This window comes from Octopus bimaculoides, chromosome 1 (assembly GCF_046866305.1).
Source record: "Octopus bimaculoides isolate indiv1 chromosome 1, ASM4686630v1, whole genome shotgun sequence".
Taxonomy (NCBI): domain Eukaryota; kingdom Metazoa; phylum Mollusca; class Cephalopoda; order Octopoda; family Octopodidae; genus Octopus; species Octopus bimaculoides.
In genome coordinates, this window is record NC_142928.1 from 87,046,237 (window position 1) to 87,062,882 (window position 16,646).

Genomic DNA, 16,646 nt, shown 5'->3' on the forward strand with positions numbered 1-16,646 from the left:
TTCTAATTGAAGTTAACGGGTATTAGTTTTATCTGACTATTGAATCATTTTATATGTTCGAAATACAGTTTACAAACCCTTGATTTGATATGGTTGCAGTTTCCATCAAAAATATGGTGAAAAATATTCAGGTGTTCCGTTGTGTTGTTTATGAAGCAGAGAACATTCCTTAGAATCTAATAATTTTTTTTTTTTTTCTTGAACAAAAGCTGCTGCAAAGGTTGCAAAATTGATGTCATTATTTTTGACAAGTAAAGATTACTCTTGTCTTCTGTCATATATATGCTTTCTCTCTTTCATGCAGAGTTTACATCAAGACTCGTTCCAGGTATCAAAACAAACCACTATGTTCCCTATTTTCCTTTTCTTTTTTTAACCTTGTTTAATCATCTTTATTTTGCCTTAGCATGTATATCTTTTAGTTCTCTGGTGTTGAAGTTACGCAGAGATATGCCGTTATCTTTATTTTCTTCCTTTGTCTATATATATCATTTATTAAAGCAAAACTGAGCTTCAAAATTTACCCTTCCATGACTGTTTACTTTCTTTTGGCTTAATTACTGTTGTTAATATGCTAAATTAACTGTGAATAAAAAAAACTCTGTATCCCTTTTGAGTGTTAGTGTGTATATATATTGCCATAGATGCTGTCAGTATTTGTTTAGGAATAGTTTTTGTTAAGGAATAAGTTGTAAGTACATACATCATACTTTCCTTTTGTTTTGATGCCTGCTTTACAGGTTGCTGTCATTATTCATGAGGTTTCAGAATACTTTGATTATTCAGAATGTATTTAGGATAATGATTTCTTATAAATGCCAAAGGCTAGGATATAGAGATGGAAAACAGTAATGTGGCATTCTTAAACATATTAAAAACATAATGATATTATCTCTAAAGGCATTAAAAACAATGATACTAAAACATAATAATGTTAGATGAGATTATAAACGACTAAGATTTTGAAGTAGATGATATTTGATATTATTGGTATCAATTTGAGGTAGAAAAAAGGGCAACAGACATTATTGAAACCATATATCTCTCCTTTGTCAGGTGACTGTGTTACTAATTCATTTACTAAGTGGCTTCTATTTCCTCTTCTTAAATTAAGCTTGTTAGAAATGTTATTTGCCCCTTCTATATTGTACAGTTAAATGGGAAGGAAAGGTTAAAAAAAAAACATCTATAGTAACTTACCTGAATAAAGAGAATAGATTATACATAGTTTGAATCTCCTCAGTTTTTGTCTCAAATTGCTGCTTAGAAGACCTAATATGAAAGGCAATTTATTCTCAGTAATTTTCAAAATTCAGATTTACAGCAGCAACCTGTGTTTCAGAGTGAAGGTATATAAAATGTCCAGCAGCAGATGTAATCTGCAACAAATAAATATTTATTTGTTTTTGTTTTTATTGAAGGGTAAATTACATTCCAATCAGTAAAACAGCTATGTGTTGACAAAAGTGTTAAGTGTTTTTCAAGTACATTTAAAGTGTGTGTTTGTGTTATTTTAAATTTAAAAAGTCTAGTAATCTTTATAATATGTTTGAAAAATGAGAAGTGCAAAACTTCAAAGTTACTGACACCTTTTTAAAAACTAAATTTTTGTATCTGCCTCACACACTGAGTTACTTATTCAGTTAATGTCTTTTGTTTTTATATATAACTAAAGCTATGTATATATATATTCTGCAGAAGCCCACATTGTTACATAGGCTATTGTAGAATAATATATATGTAACAACTACAGTTTATGCAATAACACTGGCTGTGTAACACAATCAAAGACAATTTATATGCACAATATTTATATTATATTTACGATAATTGGCTTGTAAATGTGTTTAAGATAAATGTGATATTACTGATATATATTTTTTTAGAATTTATGGTGCAGTAGGTTAGCTACTGCACTTTGTGCACTGTGAGTTCAGCCATGAGCACTTTTTCTCTGATTTTAAAATAATGTTCTATTAAAACTTTAACAATGCCTTTTATAGCAGAATAATATTATCGACAGATAGTCTTAGATTTCATTCCATAGCTTATACTGTTTACTTTTGATACATAAAAATAATAGATAACCTTCTTAAGTTAAAAAAAGTGACAAGTGTTTGACAAAAAATATGGGTTTTAGAGTTTTTCTCTCTCAAGACTGCATCTGCAGTACTCCCATGTCGACTTTGTACCATTTCAAGAATTAAAAAAAAAGGCACAGTTTCATGGTTCTCTATAAACTTCCAATGATCTAATTGTCAATATAACTACAATTTTTGCTGGTATTTCTTGGGTGTATGCAATAGTTCATGTTTATCTCCATTGCCTCATCAGTTGTCCGGTATTCTTTAGTTCTTCATTTACCTCAATCTCGGATGAATTGTAAATTAAGAATAATATGGAATAGAACTTGAGCAGTTTACATAAATATTATTAGTCACATAAAAAAAAAAGTTAATTATTTCATTGAGTAACTTATCAACAAAAATTCCATCGTTGTCTCAGTATTGGCCTACTTGCTATTCTAGTAGTTAAGAGGAAATCAGTTTCATAGTAGCAGCTTTATCTTGAGTTTTTTAAAATTTTTTTAATATATATTCAGTTCCATGTTTGTGTCTGTGTGTGTCTGTGAGCAATATGATCGCTAGTTTTATTTTTTAGTTTTCATTTCTCTGGTCCAAGGGAAGAAGGGTATTTGATGTGATTGACTTCGTGTATACACTGGACCTGGAAGAAAGCATTCATATGAATAATTTATCAGTCCAATGTAGATTTTTATAAAAGATATTCTCATGCTGAAATATAAAACATGGTTTTACCGAGCAAAGAGTATTGTTTGAGTAGTCAAATCCTTTCTGTATTTTAATAGAGTTGGAGTGTTTCTAAATTTTTCATTTTATACGGCATTAAAATCTATTTATAGAGCTGTATTTCATGTATTGCAATTTGTAAATTCTGATGCTTTTCCATTTAGAATATACATGCTACTATTCACTTTAGTATTATTTGGAGATGGCATAGATTGTAGCGAGCTTGACAAAGATGCTTTACAGTGTCAGCTTACATATTTCACTGCTCTGATTTTAAATCTCACTGTTGTTGACTTTGGTTTTTGTGTCTCAAAGGAATTGATTAAATATGTACTTTAATAAAAATAAAAAAAATAGCCTCTTGCCTTGTTAAAGTAAATATCATTGTTTGTGTAATATGTACTTCAATGTAGAAAAATATGGTTTCTTGCTTTGTTAGAGTAAATACTGTTTGTACAATAAGAAAAATGAGATGGAATCCTCTTTTTTTGTGTCTTGGGAGAGTCATTACAGCAATAAGAATAACAACATATGCACAGGTTCAATTCCACTTCTTTGTTGTTAATTAGTTAAATGTCTAACCAACTAACTAATTGATAATTTGTTTAATATGCTGGTTAAACAATCAGTTGGTTGTTTCTTAGTTAAAAGTCCTTTCATTACTGTTCATGACTTTTCAGTGACTCAGTTAAATTATTATTGGTGTAATGATTCTCCCAAGACACAACTAAATTTGTTTCAACACACAAATTTACATCAAGAATCTTGCAAACCAAATACGAAAATGATTATAGAGCCTACTTAAATGTATTATTGTGTTTATTTTCGTGGTTTATATTCCAAGTTCCATCAGAAATTTTACATTGTTCCACTTTAATAAAATGTCATACCAATAACATCTTTGCAATAATTTGGAATGTTTTATTTAAATCTTGTTGACATTTTTAAGATTTAAACTTCAGTAGGCTGAATACTGTAAAGCGTTCTTCCCCATTATTTTCTTGTTATATCTGGCTGTTACTCAATTTCCTTTTCAAATTCTTTCTACTCATTCCTACAATAGTAAAAGCATTATATCTAGGCATGTTTATTTACTTTTCATCTAATCATTTCTAACTAGCTACTTTATTCATGGAAAATTTCTTCAGTTTTCATATTTTCTCATTACAATATTTATATTATTGAAAAATTTGAATGTTTCATTCAATAACAGTAATAGTGCAATCTTTCCATTGAGGATACTCATTCTTTAGAGTAATTTTATTATTTGTATTTTTCATTATCCCATAGAGCATTTAAACAATGTTGCATAAAACATAGTCATTTAAGTATGCTCGTTCAAAACCTATGAATAGAGTCAATTTCTTTAACTTTCATTTTAATGTAAGTTTACAAGTGGGAGTTTGTCTTGTTCTATTTCATACACTAGTTTTCTTACAATTTTAAGAATGTCATTTAAGTACTTATTTTAGAAGATTATGAAGAAAATCTCATGCAAATATATCAAAGAAAAGATACACAAAATAATATTGGTTGATTATGGCATGTTCATGAATTCCTTTACATTTCAAGTAATTAAATCTACCAATTTAAATTCTTTCTCAATGATGATCTAGAGCCAAACATTTTCTTTGGAGTTACTTTAAATGTCATTAGATTATAGCTAAATAGAAATCACAGTATTAAATATTAGGCTATCATTGCTAAAATCGATTAAGTTTGGATCTCATTTCACTGTCCTTGCTATTGTCTTGAAATGAACTTTTCATGCATTGTTTATATGGAATATTTTCTAGTTCTATTACTTAATGATTTATAAGAAAAGATTTTCACGAACTCCTATAATTTGTTGCCTTTTTAAAAATATATATATAAATAAACTTAATGGATAATTAGAAAATCTAAGTTGTTATAAGCACTGATACCTTGGATTAGCTTCCAGTTATATTTAAATTTCATGTTATCATGAAATGTTAAAATCTAACTAATGAGGTAAATACTAGATTTCATTTCATCAGGTTAAAATTTTATCTCTTTATATCTAAACAGCCTACAAATTTGTTAAAAAAAATTATTTTTTTAATCTGTTGAAATTGTTGCTCCCTGTGGCTTAATCCAACACCTGTTTAATATTATTTTGTGGCAAACTTTCCCCTTAAAATGTCTCTGCATAAGTTCAAAACCATATTTCCTTTCTGCCTCTCACTTTCTTTTCCTTTATGCTATTATAATTGCTATTGTTGTTGTTACTGTTGTTGTGAATGTTCATTATTGTTTTTTTTTTTTTTTTCCAGTTTGTCTTAAAAATGCCTTTAATTCAGTTACTGATCTAGCCCCAAGTTGAGATCTGCCTAAGTTCACTGACATTGATTGCCTAACATTAATGGTAGTTCTATTTGCTAATTATACTTCATCAAACAGAATTGCTTGATATTCTGTTCTTATCTAATAATAAATCTAATCATGGCATAGTTTCTTATTATGTAAACTAACACTGATTACTAGAAAAAACAATCAATATAGTTTAATATTTATAGCCTCTCCTGTAATAAACTGAATGTTGAAGTTCTGGCTTTTTTTTTTTACATAACCATATTAATACAGTATAACCCAGATTAATCTAATATGAATTATGCATTACAGAATCTATTTCAGTAGTTTCCTTTTCATTTTGGTACATTCTTTTGAAACCTCTTGTCATTAGTCCCTAGACTGACTGTTGTTAATGTTTAGATCTCTTTTAACAACAATACTCCTTTTTGCTAATTTGTACGTGTCTTTTTAGTATAATTTTACTTTTTACATACTCATTTGAGTTGGATGTATAGTTTCAAAGTTTTATGCTATCGTTTTCCTAATGGCATGTTTAGTGCCAACCAGCAAGAAAATATCTACAAATTGTTACAAAAAGATAAGGTGTCTTATTGCCATAGAACATGGTTGGAAGACAAGAAGTTTAGATTTTAGAGTCCCTATGCTTGAGCCAAATCATTCTCTCTGTAATCAGCATTATGTTCTTCAAAATGTTAAATTGTGACTATTATTTTAATGCAAGTTTGTAAATAACAATGGAACATTTAGTAATGGGAGAACTGACCACTGAGAGCAGAGTGAAATTTATTGTAAGATTCATATTAACTGGGGCTTCTAAATTGTACCTGACAGTTCATAAAAATATTTATTTTCAAAATATTATTTATTAAATTCGCATTATTCATGCTGTCTTTTATAATTAAAATAATCAACCAAAGAAGTGCTTTTCCTTTTTTAATCTTTGTGTTTTATAGAATTATAACATCTTTTCATTAACATTTCTAATTATAGTAGCACTTACTATTTAGGGTGTTTTATTAAGTTATATACTTTCAACAGTGGTTTAGTTTTGTAAACATTGCATATTCTAAAATTATGCTGCAAACTTTGAAAACTTCCTCGTAATGTTATATGTATTAACTATTGACAAATTTTGAGTTTGTTTCTATCTTGGCAGTAATATTATTCTGTTGCCTAAATTGAGCTGTCTTCTTTTGCTATTTTTTTCTTCTAATTTTTATTTCTATCTTTAAATGTAGTAATTGGAAAGAGGTGACATTTGAATGTAAAAAATATTATGTGTGAACTACAAATTGTATAAAGTAACTCCCACTTCTCCCCCAAATACTATTTGAAGTATATTTATCATTCTTTTGTAGAACAGTAAAAAAATATTCATTTTACTCTGCCTTTGTGATTCACAAGAATGAAGTTTCATATTAGATTAGGTTTATTACTTGTCATCTTATGCCAGATGAAATGATAAAATAATCTCAAAGGACTGCATATCGGCAACTTGGAAATGACCTATGATTAAAATACTTCCATCATGACTTATTTCTATGCTGCTATATTCTTTAACTGCTCATTTCATATGAAAAATGAAACATTTAAAATCTCCTTTTATTTCTCACAGCTAGATGTTGTGTATATTTATCATATTTTAAAACTTATGTACTTTGTTACAGTTTTAGTGAGGTTAATGACTCTTTTAGCATGGAACTGTTGCAAACATTGGGTCATAAAGTTTATAACTGTTTCTTTCATATGATTGAGTTATAAATTATGTATAAATCACATTGTCTTCAAGGAAATTTGGACACTTTGTCTTCAGCTATATTTTCTATTGCTAAGCACTTTATCTTCAAGAGCTGATAAAGTGACTTTTGGTATTTACCAGAGTATTTTTCTGGAAGGAATCTTGATGAAAGATGCAACTAATTTGCATCTTAGTCTTGAAACTAACTCCTACAGGACTACTATCATTTCATTTTAATTTGCTAGTTGGTATTACTTCAAAGCCAGACACTAAAATAGTATTTTATTTTTTGGCAAGTGACACAATTTAACTTTAGTGAACTCGAATGTTTTTCATCTATGGTTGAGTTATGTTCCAACTATATGCATGGGTGTGTTGCTATAGACATATATAAAACCTGAAAATAAAGTGACATGTTAGAACTGAGAACCAGCTGGACACTTGATGTTTATTTTGCATATCTGCACACTCTGTTTTAAGAAAATGTTTTCAACCTTATTTCAGAGTTGTGATTATTTGGCAGGTTAGTTGATTTGAGGTTGCGTGATGAAACTAAAACACATTATGGAACAGCCACTTGAGTAGTAGACTTAATCTATTACCTGGTTTAACGCCACCATCTTGAGTGCTTTAGCAGAAGTCCACTCTGTTGCAAACATTTTGGGCTAGGTCTCTCACCAATATCAAAAGCCCTGTAAAGGACCATGGGCACTGCTTTGGATGCTACTAAAATAGAAAAAAACAAAAAAAACAAATGCCATTATCACCACTTTTATTTTGTGATAATACTATAAAATCAAAAGTGTTATACATTTATGACCTTGTCATTAATATAGTTACACTGTATCTATTGACTTTTAATATATGCAGTGCAATTGTGCTAGTGATCAGGCCCTAGATGTATGCATACATTGGAATTTTTTGATGCAATAAAACAAAAGTAATAACAATGGCATGCATGTCTTTGAAATGGCTATCATGACTTCTCTACTATATGCTTTCAACATTAAACTTGGTTACAAATAAAAATAGATTTCATTGCTTGGTTTAGCATTTCTCAAAGTGGGCTCTATGAAAAAAATTCTGGGTTTTGCTAGACAAGGTGTCTAAATGAAATGCAATAAAAAATGATTTTATAAAATCTGTGTTCACCATTTTTAAAAGCAAGTTGTGTTTGTGTGCATGCATGTGTGTGTGTGTGTTTGTTTTCTTTTTAATAAATTTTTTTCTCTAAAACAACTTTTTTTGCTTCATTTAATACCTTTAAAATTAGGGTAGCAAGATTCTTTTATTTTTTACCGATTTCAATCATTACACTATGGCCATACTGGAGTACTACCTTGAAGGATTTTAGTCAAACAAATCGATTCCAATGCTTATTTTTATTTTTAAGCCTAATATTTATTCTATCAGTCTCTTGCTGAACTACTAAGTTATGAGATTATAACTACACCAGTTGCCAGTTAGACAAACACAGAGACAAAGACACACACATAGATATATAGATATATATGACATACTCCTTTCAGTTTCTGTCTACCAAATCCACTCACAAAGCTTTGGTCGGCTTGAAGCTATAGTATAAGACACTTGCCCAAGGTGCCATGCAGTGAGACTGAACTTAAAACCATGTGGCTGGGAAGCAAACTTCTTAACACACAGCCCAATTTTCATAAGATCATATAAGTATTTCATCATAGTATAAGTTTAAGAACAACCGACTGACTCAATACTTTTGCTGATAAACTGAAAGAAAATAAACAAAATAGAAAGAAAACACATTAAAATCTGACTTGATGAAGAAGTCACCAGCTGTATATTGTTTTGTTGTTTTCTGTGTCCATTTACATATTTTAAAACAATAACTGAATCAAAAAAAAAAAAAATGACCACATAATTCTTTCTGATATAGGCACAAGGCTAGAAATTTGTGGGGAGGTGTCTAGTCAATTATGTTGGCCCCAGTGCTTGACTGGTACTTATTTTATTGGCCCCAAAAGACGAATGACAAAGTTGACCTTGGCAGAATTTGAACTCAGCATGTAAAACTAAAAGAAATGTCACTAAGCCTTTTGTCTGAATTGCTGACTACTGCCCTTTTTGGTCATGTAATAATACTGTTGCTAAAACTTTAGTTTAAGTTTCTTCAAAGCCATGAGTCTTTCTACAGGAAGAGTATTAAACAAATAAAGCATAATTTGGAGACATAACATTTAAGTTGATTCGATGAACATATTTAAGTAAATTCAAAATAGACACCTTAAATTCCTCTTTTCATCTAGAGTAAGTTGTTGTGATGGAATGGTTACTTACTCAATTGAAACAATTGAATTTATATATATATGCTCCATCTTCCATTGGAAATAAAAAGTTTTTTCTACATTATTTCTTCATATACAAGCACTAAATCAATATCTATTGATATTCATGGAATCTCAGCTGATTACCATTCCATTTCTTTATTCCATTCTTTGTGTGTCTGTGTGCATGCATACATATGGGATTGAACTTGTGGTTGGGATGCTCAGCTCGCAATCATAAAGGTGTGTGTGTGTGTGTGTGTGTTTGTTTTTATGTTTAGTTATAATAAAGACAATTTTACATTAATCTGATGGGTTACTCTATTGTTTTATTGACTACAAATTTATCTTTTTATATAAGAATATTGTTGACAGTAACTTCAAAGTTACAGCCAGCTAAGCCATCATCTGATGATGGCTTATCTGGCCAAAACTTTGAAGTCACTGTCAGCAACATTTTGTTTAGGAATTATATATATCTACACACACACACACACACTTCTCTACATTTGTAAATGAGTACCAGTGCTGCAGCCCTTTTTTTCTTCTGCTGCCATATTATCAATGCTCACTTGGGTCAAAGAGTTGGTCAGCTGAGAGGTGTCTGTTTGCACTTGGCTATGGTTGCACCTAAAACAGTTAATGAAAGTATAAAAGATGTCAACCAAGCTTTACCCACTTGTAACAGCAACAAGCTCACAGAAGACATTTGCCCAAGGGGTCACAGAGTGGGACTGAACTCAAAACCTTGTGGTTGGGAAGCATACTTCTCAGCTACACGTGTGTGCGTTCATGTTTTGTTATCTTGAGATTGTGCTCTGGATGCAAATGAATGTCACCATCATACAAGCAGTGTTGTTAGTTTTCAATCATCTGTGAAATGTTCAGCCATTGTACTAGATGCAAAAAGTGCATCTCCTGCCATTAGAAGATCTACTTCACTGAATTTCATCTAACCCATACAAGCTTGAAAAAGTAGACATTAAAGCAATGATGGCAATATGTACCTACGTGCATGTGCATTTGAATTTAAAAGGAAAACACAAAATTACTCAATATATGGTGTATAGTCTATATTCTTTTAATTTGAAGTAGAAACTTTAATCTGTTCTTACTTAAAGCTCCAATGTTTCATGAAAGTACAGTTGTTGCTAAATATTTTATGCTGTTTAATAAGCAAAAACATAAAACTTTAAGTAATGATTGATTGAATTGTTGACTTCAAATTAAATGTGTTTTGTACGTGCATATATGTATTGTGTGTGTATGTAAAATCTTCATATAATCTCAATAATTATTCTTTTTTTTTTAATTTGCTTATTACATATTGTTTCTTAAACTCTTATGCTGCTTTATTTCCACTTTTATTTTCATCAATATCTTTTAGGTTTCTGCTTTGTATAAATCCCATTAAATATTTGTTTGCTTTACTATGCTTTTTTCTTTTCTTTTCTAGAACTTATAATTTCAGTGATTCTTCTCAATTATTGAACTGTTTCTCTTTCAGCATTTTCATAGCCTCGTAGAAATATTTGATTCAAGTACAATTTCATTTTTTGTTGTTTTTTTAAATAAGTCCATGCATTTCAAAAAAATAACTGTATTATTAGTTCAGTATCTAAATTTGATATATTTAAATATTGAGAAATTATCGTTTTTATATTTCAACATAATTGTTGAAACAGAAACAAAAGATGTTTGTATATATATATATATATATATATAGTTTAAATTGGTTTTCATAAATGGTCTCAATTTTAATATTTATATTCACTTAGATTTTTTTTTTTTTTTCATTTATTTATATTTTCTAAATTTTTATATATATATAAATTTTAAATAGACTTTAATATTTCAGCTCTCACAACTATGTACCTATTCAGCACACCAGACACTGTTTCTGACTATATCCATCACGTTTTATGATCTATTTTGCTGTGTTGGAATGTATCTCCAGTGGTGTCAATACACCACTGAAGACTAAACAGTAAAATGTATTTCATAGGACCAGCCATTTAAGTAGTCTAGTTTTTATAAATAATAGCTTTCACATAGATGTTAGACAGAAAAGTAACTTTGCAGAATTCTCACTTTCTTAGCACCTGTATCTTAGAAATTATTCATGTTTCTATGAATATTTATTGCCTGACCTCAATTTTAATTATATTTTATCCTGCATTTCTCTGTAATTACTGCATTGATCTATATATTCTTCTATCAGTGACACATACAACACTAGTTTACTGTTAGTTTACATTTGTATTAAGAGTATTTTAAATTGACATTGAAGTAAAATCATTTTTATCACAATTAGCAAAAAGTAGCTTTAAATTTCTTCTTTCTTTTTTTTTTTAAAGCAAAGTCAAATATCCATTTAGATACATGGCATGAGCATTGATATACAATTGAGAAGTTTGCTTTGCAATCAAAAATACCTTGTGGTATTTAGGTATTATATTGCTTTCATGCTATGACTAGACTTAGCTATTTGATAAACCAAGGGAAATTAAAATAAGAACCAGAGACTAAGCACTGATAGCCAATATAACTGATGAAAATTTTTGAAGAAGCTCTAGCATGGCCTCATTCCAGAAACTGAACACACAGAAAGAATAAAAGAATATATGCATGTAATATAAGAAGGAAAATTGTTTAAAGTTAGGCTTCTCATAAACTTGTTAAAAATATTTATCCTTGAAAAATATAATTTTTTTTAATTTAAATTTTTTTATGGCTATCATTATAGGTAATCTTTGAAATTTCTTTAGCGAGGGCCACGTTTTATAAATGGAAAGATTTATCAAAATCTATTATTGAGCAAAATCTAATGAAATCTACTTTGAAAGAAACTGGATTAAATTTTTATCAAGTGAGTGAACTGTTTCTTGCAAAGCACATACAGTTACATTTTTCTGTTAACAGAGCTCAACTACAGAGGATAGCTGCTCTTGAATCAAGCTGGGCTCATCTCGGGAATGGTCTGAATGCTCACAACAATCCAATTTGGCTTCAGCTCTATCTAAGTGTGTGTAAATTGCTTGACATGGCATTAATCCTACCAGCAGATATTATTCCTCAATTTCAACTGTGAGTAGTATTCTAGTATATAATTCTTTGTAGTGTACAATAAAGTTATAGTATGCATTTTTTTTTTATTGCAGTATATGAAGGAAAGTAAATGTTTAATTATATAATTGTGATGAAACTAAGAACCACTTTTATATTTTCTTTTCTATTTCATGTACATTTTCCTATTGTTGTACGTGTAAGCTGAACACTCATTATTGATATTTCCCTTTCAGCTATAAATGGGCTTTCACAGGTGGACCTAGTATTGAAGAGGACCATCAAGAAGATCCAAAGCAGAACCCTAAGATAAAAAGTTTTGTCTGTCATGTAACTCGAATCAGTAAACTCCTCAACAGTCGAGTAAGTAATTCTCTCCAAATTATTCATTAATGTCTGCGTCTGGTATGGGAGGATATTGTTATAGACTCAGAATGTAACCTAACAACTCCAGAGTAATTATAGGTTAATCTGGTTCGAACTTACATTGTATTCTTCTAAATGCTAACTGTAACTCTGTTACCTCCTTTATCTCCACAAAAAGGTCCTTCCTTTCTTTAAATTACAATAAACCTTTGGGCCAATGCTTAAAGAGGGCAGAGATATTTCCCTCTCATTCCAATGTAGGTAACTTTTTGCAGAAAGTGAGATACCTATTCTCCAATTAAAAAATCTGAACAAAGTAGAATATGAAAGTTTATTTAGCAATATAAACTTACAAACCATGGTTTGCAAGTTTAATAGCTTATCGTCATCATCATCATCTTAATTTAGTGGCCATTTTCCATGCTGGCATGGGTTAGACAGTTTGATTGGAACTGGTGAGCTAAAGAGCTGTACCAGGCTCCAATCTGGTTTGGCTTGGTTTCTATGGCTGGATGCCCTTCCTGATGCCAAAATCATTTTAGTAATTTCACTTCTACGTTTTAAACTTTATCTAACAATACTAACCTACTTGTCATCAGTTGGCCTTAAAATCAAGAAATATATTTCATTGCAGTTAATGCTAAGAAAGTTTAAAACATTTATCCAAAAAGGATGGCCAAAGTATTTAAGAAATCTCTTGTAATGGAAAGTTAATGATGCTTAAAATGATGTCTTTAAGAGTTTTTAAACTTTGAAGTTAGTATTATATGGAAATATATGAAGAAAAAAAAAAGAGGAATGCTGTCCTCAGAATGAATGATTTACATATAGTCTGGTGCTACATGTAAAGCAAGATAGATTTTGAGAAACAAGAACATTTTAACTGAGCAGTAACTAAGTACCAAAAGCAAGTTGTGAGAAGAAAATAACTGTAGTGATATTGGTAAAAGAATGATCATATTTAAACAAACATTGTGTGTTTATATTTAAAGCAAAACTACTTTTCTTTTGACAGATACAAGGGGAACCCTCAAGCCTAAAAGTTGTTCAAGGACAGCCACTACTTAATATGAGCCATATTAGATCTCTAATGGAATTACAACCATTTTTTAATGCTCTTTATCAAGAATCAAAAGGTTCAAAATCTACTAGTTCTTCATCTTTGATACCCTCTGAGACATTACTAACACCAAGGTCTTTCATTCCTAAATCTCGGTCTGCACCAGAATTTGATTATCGAACTACAGTAAACTCTGAAATACTTCCTTCCAGCAATTTTTGCCCTTTAAACAACCAACAAGTCATTGAAGAATATGTTAAAAAAGATTTTTTAGAGTTTTTCCCTCCATCATAAATATGCTTAATTCAGTACAAATTGTAAATGGAAAATCAAACTGGGTTCTTGTTCAGTTTGTAACTTGTTTTTATTTATGTTACCTTCCTCTTAGGGATAATGTATTGGTATCCAACCAGACTTGTCTCAAAAAAAAATTTATAATGTGAAAAAAAGCAACAGAGAAATATTCTTTTTTATTTTGTTGAAAACATGCCAGTATAGAAACACAGATATATAAAAACATTTATCATAAGAACTTTGACAATCTGGTGAAGCTGTAAATTAAAACTATTTCTGCTGTGTTTTTACCATGAGCATGATCATATGTATCAAATTTAATAAAAATATGTAAAAACAGAGATTATTGAAATTATGTTTAATTTTTGATGCAATTTATTTTTATATAATTGTTATTTCATTAACTATTAAATTGCAACTGTTATATACAAAAATGTAAATCATTATAACTGTAGGTTTGCATGTATGTGTCTCCATAAGAATAATGAATTACTACATTGTTTTATAATTCCATGAAATAAGAAATTGGTTGAATACAACTAAAGAAAAGGTTTTTAGAAAAGATTGTCTAGAAATTAAAACATTATGTGTTGTAACATTTGAATATTTGTACTTACATTTCTTAGGTTTGAGTTGTTTTTTGTTTATTATTTTACTGTAATATTAATAAAAGTTGATGTTTTTATCCTTTCATTTAAGAGAAATTATTACATAAGTATGACTTTTTTTTTCTATAAAAGAAAATTTTAAATATTTTCACTTTTTTGCAATTGGTTTGCTGCAAAAAGAACTGTATATAAAGCCAATCACATAAGAATAGCCATTGAAAAGGCGATTACACTGGTGGTGCTCCAGCATGGCCACAGCCTTTGGGCTAAAACATATAAAAGAATATAACCAATTTCTTATTTCATGGAATTATAAAACAATGTAGTAATTCATTATTCTTATGGAGACACATACATGCAAACCTACAGTTATAATGATTTACATTTTTGTATATAACAGTTGCAATTTAATAGTTAATGAAATAACAATTATGATTGACCGTTGACTGGACACTATTCAATTTTTTTTCTCCGTGTTTTTCTCCTTGTCTCCGTATTCTTTCTGTTGAAGAGCGTAGCTCGAAACATCAAAGACTTTCTGTATTCCCGAGCGTCATACTAATACATCCTTTTGTTATTTACACCACCTGTCCTCGTCTGTTGTTGTTTTTTCGTATATTCTCCCATATATATATATATATATTGGGTTGTCCGGAAAGTTCGTGCTGGTTTTTAAAGGAAAGAAAAAGGTCAATAAATACTTACCATTACATTTTTAATCAACCAAATATGAACCATTTTGTTTCACAATGCATCTTCATCTTTCCTTTAATTTGAAAATACCCTCTTCCCAGAATTGAGGTGGTTTCATGGCAAAGAATTCATCAAGGCATCTTTTTACGTCATCCAAGGAATTGAAATTTTTACCATTAAGACTATTCTGCAGAGACCTGAATAAGTGGAAATCCAAAGGAGCAATATCTGGTGAATATGGAGGATAGGATAATACATCCCAGCTGAGCTGCAGCAATTTTCGTCTGGTTCCCAAAGAAACGTGCGGTTGGCCAATTCTGGATGTTTCGCTTGAATTGCTGCTTTTAACTCGTCCAGTTGTGTGCAGTATTTCTCAGAATTAATTGTCTGGTTACTTAGGAGAAGCTCATAGTACAGAATTCCTTTCCAATTCCACCAGACACAAAGCAAGACTTTTATAGGGTGAAGACCTGCTTTTGGGGTGGCTAAGGGTGGCTCATGTTGCTTACTTCAGGATTGCTTTCTCTGAACATTTTGGTAGATAATCCATTTCTCATCACCTGTCACAATTTGCTTTAAAAAAGGCACGTTTTCATTCCGTTTATAAAGCGAATCACAGATGGAAACGCGATCCAAAAGGTTCTTCTCTCTCAACTCATGTGGTACCCAAACATCGTAGCGATTTGTGTACCCAAGCTTTACCAGGTGCTCATGAATGACAGATTTTGATAGGTTGAGGCTTTCTGCCAATTCTCGGGTTGTGCAATGTGGCTTATTCTCAATTAATGACTTGATTTGGTCAACTTTGCCTGTCATCCTTTCAGAGTTGATAAAATAAGTACCAGTTGAGTACTGAGGTCAGTGTAACTGTGACAGTTTAAAGATACAATCTCAGATCAAATCACTTACCAGATAAGTACATCTCTGAAAATGTTATGGGATGAGGTGGTGAAGTATGACCTTCAAACATTGGGCCTCACAGAATCAATGACAGGAGATATGCTGTGATTAAGAAGATCCAGCAACTAGGGTGAGATCACAGCCACTCATGTCCAGCCCAGTTAAGAGTACCCCTGATGCTTTGGGTGATATGATATGCTTGAGAAGACTTACTGAGACAAGTAAAACCAATATCATAGCTGTGGCCAGTGCCACCTGACAGGCTCCTGTGCTGGTAGCATGTAAAAAGCACCCACTACACTCTCAGAGTGGTTGGTGTTAAGAAGGGCATCCAGCTGTAGAAACATGGCCAAATCACATTGGAGCCTGGTGCAGCTGCTGGCTCTCCAGACCTCAGTCAAACTGTTTACCCCATGCCAGTATGGAAAACGGACATTAATTAATGATGATGATGATACACAGAAGATGCAGTGGAAT

General features: G+C 30.6%; 1 protein-coding gene across 16 annotated transcripts in view; it reads left to right on the forward strand.

Annotated features, from left to right (window-relative positions):
• The window catches only part of LOC106884379 (protein DOP1A), a 141,172-nt gene extending 126,861 nt beyond the window's left edge, over window positions 1–14,311 (forward strand). For 6 of the 16 annotated variants that reach the window (XM_089353341.1, XM_089353349.1, XM_089353363.1 and 3 more), the window contains 4 exons: window positions 305–328; window positions 12,105–12,269; window positions 12,485–12,611; window positions 13,630–14,311. In XM_089353341.1, the coding sequence (XP_089209467.1) occupies window positions 305–328; window positions 12,105–12,269; window positions 12,485–12,611; window positions 13,630–13,968 (655 nt within the window). In that variant the 3' untranslated portion in view covers window positions 13,969–14,311. Of the gene's footprint in view, window positions 1–304; window positions 329–12,084; window positions 12,270–12,484; window positions 12,612–13,629 lie in introns of all 16 variants that reach the window. The other 10 variants (XM_089353358.1, XM_089353367.1, XM_089353378.1 and 7 more) reach the window with 2 other exon arrangements.
• Window positions 14,312–16,646: the final 2,335 nt, after the last annotated feature.